General features: G+C 42.4%; 1 protein-coding gene across 3 annotated transcripts in view; it reads left to right on the forward strand.

Annotated features, from left to right (window-relative positions):
* Positions 1 to 7116, forward strand: part of LOC122561339 (E3 ubiquitin-protein ligase TRIM8) — a 101566-nt gene extending 94450 nt beyond the window's left edge. For all 3 annotated transcript variants that reach the window (XM_043713058.2, XM_043713059.2, XM_043713057.2), the window contains one exon: positions 4715 to 7116. In XM_043713058.2, the coding sequence (XP_043568993.1) occupies positions 4715 to 5385 (671 nt within the window). In that variant the 3' untranslated portion in view covers positions 5386 to 7116. The remainder of the gene's footprint in view (positions 1 to 4714) is intronic.
* The last annotated feature ends 494 nt before the right edge of the window (positions 7117 to 7610 follow it).

The raw sequence follows: 7610 nt of genomic DNA on the forward strand, positions 1-7610 counted from the left end.
ACCAACATTAACCAAACCCCCCAGCTTTTATATATATATACACACACATATATATACATCCCTCATAAATACATAAAATAATAACAGAAAACAACCCCAAGGGGGAGGAGAAAATCAAATCGCTCTCCCCACCCCCCATGATAATATTAAACAGTAAGGTAAGAGAAAAAAAAAGGTGGGGGGATATAAACCAAAGCGGGGGGGAAAGGCAGACCAACATCCATTATCTCTTACAGTTTATCTAAGAGAGTCCAAGAATTCCTTAGCCTTTTCTGGTGATCCAAAATTATATACGGATCCTTCATGGTTAAAGCGTAACATCGCTGGGTAGCGTAAGGAGTACTGAATATTTAAGTCCCTTAAACGCTTCTTCGCCTGGTCGAATGCCTTCCTCTTTCGAACCAGAGCTGGGGAAAAGTCCTGAAATAGCATGATCTTGGATCCTTTATAGATCATAGCTTGGGGGTCTTTTCCGAGATTTCTAGAGGCTTCTAGAAGTATCTGCCTCTCCTTGTAGCTCTGCAGCCGAAACAGGACCAGGCGGGCACGCTGGTTCGAGCCGGGCCCGCGTATTGCGACCCGGTAGGCCCATTCCACCCTTACCTGGCCTGATCCAGCTTGCAGATTTAAAAGCTGTGGCAGCCACTGCTCCAGGAATGCTGTAAGCTGGCCTTCCTCTTCCCGTTCGGGAAGGCCCAGCAAACGAATATTTTTTCGACGACCTCGATTATCGGAGGTCGCGGCCTTTAACTCCGCCCCTCCGACTCGGCGTTTAATTTCTTGGATTTCTCGGTCATGCTTCTGCAGCGCGGCCGAGAGCGAGTCCCAACGATTTCTGGATTCTGCAATAAAGGAATCGATCTTCGAATCCAGCTTGGAAATCATTTCTGCAAGGCTTGTCACTGTAGATAAGTCCCCCGGGGCGGCTGTGGACGCCTCTGCTGCAGCTGGAGAGGGTGGAGGAGGGGTTCCTGCTTGCTGAGAGCTGCGGGCTCCCTTCCCTTTAGTCATTTTTACTTAGGATTAAATTGTTTAAATGTAATATTACACAACTAATTAAATTACACAACTATTATAAATGATTTGGTGAGCGTGGTAGGGAGTGGGTGACCCACTGTACTCAAGTCTTGGGAGGAGCACTATAGACTCAGTGCTGGGTCGCCGCCATCTTGGATCCCCCCCCCGACCCTATATTGTTAATCAACGTGCTTTGTTATAACACATTCGAGGTGGGTCTTGAATCTGGGTCTTTCGGCTCCAGAGCTGCACCATCTCTTTAAAGATGCCCTGAATGGTATACACTACTACTAAACTACATTCTCTTTTGAACACTCACTGTTCATATGTAGTTTCCATAGACCATAGAACAATTCGGCGCAGAACAGGCCCTTCAGCCCTCGACGTTGCACCGAACTGTGAACTAATCTAAGCCCATCCCCCTACAATATTCCATCATCCATATTCTTATCCAAGGACTGTTTAAATGCCCCTAATGTGGCTGAGTTAACTACATGAGCAGGCAGAGCATTCCATTCCCTTGCCACTTTGAGTAAAGAACCTGCCTCTGACACTTGTCTTAAATCTATCACCCCTCAATTTGCAACTATGCTCCCTCATACAAACCGACATCATCATCCTAGGAAAAAGACTCTCACTGTCCCGCCTATGTAATCCTCTGATCGTCTTGTATGTCGCAATTAAATCCCCTGATAGCCGCCTTCTCTCCAATGAGAGCAGACCCAAGTCCCTCAGCCTTTCCTCCAGACCAGGCAACATCCTGGCAAATCTCCTCTGCACCTTTTCCAATGCTTCCACATCCTTCCTGTAATGGGGTGACCAGAACTGTACACAATATTCCAAGTGAGGCCGCACTAGTGTTTTGTACAGTTGCAGCATGACATCACGGCTCCGGAACTCCATCCCTCTACCGATAAAACCTAAAATAATGTATTGCCTTCTTAACAGCACTATCAACCTGGGTGGCAACTTTCAGGGATCTATGTACATGGACACCAAGATCTCTCTGCACATCCACACTACCAAGAACCTTTTCATTGACCCAGTATTTTGTTTTCCTGTTATTCTTCCCAAAGTGAATCACCTCACATTTATCTGCATTGAACTCCATTTGCCACCTCTCAGCCCAATTCTGCAGTTTATCCAAGGCAACCTGCAACATTCTTCCACACTGTCCACTACTCCATCGACTTTAGATTAGATTACTTACAGTGTGGAAACAGGCCCTTCAGCCCAACAAGTCCACACCGACCCGCCAAAGCGCAACCCACCCAGACCCATTCCCCTTCACCTAACACTACGGGCAATTTAGCATGGCCTAACCTGCACGTTTTTGGACTGTGGGAGGAAACCGGAGCACCCGGAGGAAACCCACGCAGACACGGGGGAGAATGTGCAAACTCCACACAGTCAGTCGCCTGAGGTGGGAATTGAACCCGGGTCTCTGCGCAGTGAGGTGGCAGTGCTAACCACTGTGCCACCGTGCCCCCCACAAATGTCATCTGCAAACTCACTAACCCATCCACCTATGCCTGCGTCGAAGTCATTTATAAAACTGGCAAACAGCTGTGATCCCAAAACAGATCCTTGTGGCACACCACTAGTAACCGGACTTTAGGCTGAATCTTTTCCATCAACCACCACTCGCTGCCTTCTTACAGAAAGCCAGTTTCTAATCCAAACTGCTAAATCACCCTCAATCCATGCCTCCACATCTTCTCCAAAGGCCTACCATGTAGAGCCTTATCAAAGGCTTTACTGAAGTCCATGTACACCAGGTCAACTGCCCTATGCTCATGCTCATGCACATGCTTGGGTCACCTTCTCAAAAAACTCAACGAGGTTTGTGAAACACGACCTGCCCTTGATGAAACCATGTTGACTATCTCCAATCAAATTCTTGCTTGCTAGATGATTACAAATCCTATCTCTTATAATCCTTTCCGAAACTTTTCCTACAACAGACATAAGGCTGACTGGTCTATAATTACCTGGGTCATCTCTGCTGCCCTTTCCTCCAAGAAGGGTTTTGACCCAGTTTACTACATTGATTTTGGTCATGTTATGGCCACTATTCAATTATTAACCAACAGTAAGGGAACATTTATCCAAGTTTGGCTCATTGAAAGAAGAAAGCAAGCCAAATTGAGTTTAGTAGAGTATAGGGCCTCAAAAAAAAAGTCTTAAGTACACTCATGAAATTCATTAGTTTTCTGATTTGAGTTTCTCAGCTCTTGCTAATTGTGAATATTGTTACTGAAGAGAAGATACAATATTATAATCCTATATTTAAATACTAACGATCTGCCAAAATTAGCATTGTCACTACCCAATTATATTGAACCAGCATTGACCAAATGCTCTAGTTAAAGAGAACCTTCATGAAAGGACGGTTCCTTTTCTACGGTCCCTCTTCTACAGTCTTTGAAAGGAAGGTGAAGTATAAAAGGGACAATCACCAGGGTATTTTTCAATCCCATTCAAGTGCAAAAGCAGCAACTTTGTGATCATTGTTAAAGGTAGCTATTTTGCGCTGGTATGTATATTAATATCCTTTGGGCTTGTATTTTTTTATTAGCCTTTTTAATGTTTTCACTTGTATCCCATTGTTATCAATATGATGTAGTTAACATAATAATGGGCTAACAACCTACTGGGGTGTGAGTTCAGGTCTCCCCATGACAAATTGTATCATTTGATTTTCATGTTAATTTCTGATATCATACCAGGAAACCTGAGCATAAAAGTTGTTAGACTGTAAAATTTAAAATCCAGCTGATTCACTAATGTTTTTCAACTTCCTTGTCTGACCCACATGCTGACCCAGCCCTAATTACGCATATTAGGGCAAGTAGGGATAAGTATTCAATGATAAGTTGTTCGTATTGTGACAGGGAACAAACAAACACAAAAAAAAAGCTGTAAAATGTGTCATAAAGGGTGTTAGTTTGTCATATGGTTTTCTTCCCGTGAAATCAATGTGGTATTATGGTGAGTGCTGCATGTAAAGATTTTATTAACAGTGAAATGCTCATCTGACTGAAATGCAAGATGAGTTTTTGGTAGACTCATACTTTAGTAACTGCCTGTGCCTTGATTCTGATCCTAGAGACTTCCTCATTCAGTTTCTTTACTTGCTGAACTTTTTAAAAGCGTCATTCCTCTGACACCATCTCCACATGCTGAATGGTGATCCTACGGTTTGCATGTGCTCATTGCACACACCTGCCCCATTTAAAATTGAAATCAAATCCAAATGTAGTTGAGTCAGGCAAGTGCTTATTGTAAGCCCGGCTGGTCACTGCTATCTTGCTTCATTTTCAGCCAGAGCTTAAATATTAATGGAAGTGCTGGCAAGTGAAGAAACTGGAAAGTTCCAATGAGCAGTAACATTAGATGTTCAATAGGTTTCAGTAAATGTAGAGCTTGATAGAATAAGGTCCCAACATGCCTGCAAAGTCCAAACTCTTGTCCTGCAAAATTTCTGCGATTGTAAATTTATGTGAGCAAGAGCTTGTATAATTTGGACAAAAAACTGTGACTCGCTTTGAAAGGGTTTTGAAGGGAAAGTGCAGGTTTAAACAAACAGTGTTACAATGTTGTAAAACCAGCCACTGAATAACGAGCAACATTACTTGTATGCATGTTTTTGCAGTCATTGTAGTAACCATTTTTTCTTTGTGCTGTACTTCAACAGGGACAATAAGCACTCCTGTTCCGTTTCTGCAGAGCGTTCCTGCTTACACCTGCAACGTTTCCAATGCTGCTGGAGAAAAACGCAAGCACTCCACTGCTTTCCCTATGCCCACAACATCTGCTGTGGATAATGGTTTCCTGGAAGTAACGGCTGGGAATGTTTCCAGCCAGTTCATGAGCCAAAGCGGGTCTGTCGTGGAGGGCCAGTCAGCACAGTCCCTTGTGCCCTGCAGCTCTTCCCCACACATTGTGGGACTGACGAGCGGTCCACAGCCCGTCCACACAGGTCCAGTCTTCAATACAACTCACTATCCCAATGGCACACCACCTCAGCAGTCTGTACTTTCCCAGTCAGTTGGTTATGGTGGGCGCAAAATCCTCGTCTGCTCGGTGGATAACTGTTACTGTTCTGGTGTGCCTTCTGTTTCGAACCACAATGGACACCAGCCGTACAGCAGATCAGGCACTTTCCCATGGTCTGTGACATCGCAGGAATACGCACATGCTCTTCCACCTGCTCCCTCGGTACCTCAGTCCCTCATATCGTATGGAATGGGGTCGGCATCTCACAACAATACTGCAGGCAAGATAACTGCAGGCTATATGGCCAATCCTTCACTGAACACTACACCGCAAACTAATCTTCTAAATTCTGTCTACCATACATTTTGAACAGTGTGTGCATTTTCTCATGTTTTATTTTTAATTTTTCTTCTTTCTGTAAATGTTAATTTCAAATCATTTGCTTAAAAAGAAGTTAGAAAATACATTCCGCACATGATGTAACCTTTTTGTGCAATTGAATTCCAGTGCTGGTTTAGTAATCCATTCACAGATGGAGTCATGTCTGTATTAAATGACTTCCTTTGGTTGTTTCTGCCATGAGTGCCACAACCATAACAGAATTTTTATATGAAAACTCTTAGCACTTTTTGCAGAGGCATTTAATATTAGTTAATCATAATAGTGCTCTGGTATAATAATAACAGCAATAAACAGAGGTACCATTTGACAGTGAAGCACAAATTACGCTGATGTGCGTTGACACTATTTGTCTGACCTGTTAAATAGGCGGACCTGAGAGGGGAAATGATACCCTAACACTGGAAGTTGTCACAAGGTAATGCAACGCTGAATGGAAGATTGTCTCTGGCAAGTTGTCAGGCAGGACATTCAATCATTGATTGTCATTGTTACCCAATGGTCCTTTACAATAAACCCTTTGAGTATGGACTCCCTTGTGGAACAAAGAATCCAAGAAGAAAATCAATTTGTTTTTGTTTTAAACATTCAAGGTGGGACTCTGGCTTCCTGGAGATGGAAACTGCACCCTAATTGAGCATGGCAGATTTGGCCTGTCACTTTAATCATGTAATTTTTTAAAAAAATAAATCACAGTGGGACTACTATGATGCAAAGTGGAAAAACTGGTCAGGCTGGGTTCCTGGCTAGCTAGAAGAAAGACAGATTATTTTAGGTTTGGCAAATGCTGTCCTGTAAACTATATATTGATAAATAATTGGGAATATGCTTAATGCATAAGATGAACATTTCTTAATCAGTATTCTGTAGAAAAACTGGAGTATTTGGGAATTCTGTTTTTATTTGGTGGGGGGGGGGGGCATCATGTTACAATAATGCTCAAAGGGTTGAAGATCTGTTTGTCGAACAAACATCTTTTCAGGCCTATTGTGATAAATGGGCTATTACAGTGGAACCTCATTATTACTAACCCGTGGTGGTTTTGTCAGTGGGGTGGGGTGGGGTGGGGGCTTCACCTTGCCAAGGTTTGAGCTCTTCAGTTCTGACTTAATTCCTTCACCACCAACTGCTGGAAAAAATGCTTCACCAATTTATTTTCTTTTGTTTTCAGTTCTGCATCCGAGCAATGAGTGTGGCACTAGGATATTCTCTGAATGGTAAAAGCAATTACCACAGTGCAGTTTGTTAACACTGGGCAAAAGAATGAAAGATAATTCATTACAAATGGTGCCGATGGATCTGCTGGTCTGCATGTTATAACAAAGTTTGTTTCATCAAGGAATTGAATTCCTTGGACTTTTATTTTAAATTAAAACTGAAATGGAGCTTCAGTTGGGGACCTGGGGAAAGATTGATGTAACAGAAGGTTGTTGTAACAAGGTTTGGCTGTATTTTAACTGTGTGGTGACGGTCCATAGGCATTTGACCACAGGAGCTCTGTTTTGCTTTGTCCCTGCAGAAAAGGGTGAATGTCAGTGTTTGGAAAAACTATTGTAATCAGTAAAATCAAGAACTGTTGGTATTTTGTCTTTCTCAAATACTTATAGTTACCAGGTTATGCAGGGTTTATCTTAACCTCCTATTTCATGTCACTTTATCAATATCTTCTTTTAAGACATTGAATAAACATGTATACATGCAGTATTGAGGATTGTCTTTTTTTGTATAAAAGGACTAATTTAATTTATGGTACTTAAGTCACATGATAAGATCGAACTGTGATTTAGAGGCACACAGCATGGCAACAGACTATTGGGCCCATATTCCTCTAAACCCTTCCTACTCCTGTATCTATCCAGATGTTTTTTTAAATATTGTAATCGTTCCTGCCTCCATTACTTCCTCTGGTGGCTCGTTCCATAGATGCACCACTCTCTGTGAAAAAGTTACCCCGAGGATCTTTTTTTAAATATTACCCTTCTCAACTTAAACCTATGCTGTCTAGTTTTGGACTCTCCCACTCTAGGAAAAGGACCTTGGCTATTCACCCTATCAATGTCCCAATCCAACCTACTCAGCCTCTCCAATCTCACACTGTAGAAAATTGCTATACCTGTTCAGTAAAAGATTTGCATTATCCAAACAGCATTCGCAATTCGTCAATTGTGTTATAGCCAATGCACATTATACCTGAA

This window comes from Chiloscyllium plagiosum, unplaced genomic scaffold (genome assembly GCF_037043375.1).
Source record: "Chiloscyllium plagiosum isolate Xiang-an unplaced genomic scaffold, Cpla_swu_hap1 HiC_scaffold_22, whole genome shotgun sequence".
Taxonomy (NCBI): Eukaryota; Metazoa; Chordata; class Chondrichthyes; order Orectolobiformes; family Hemiscylliidae; genus Chiloscyllium; species Chiloscyllium plagiosum.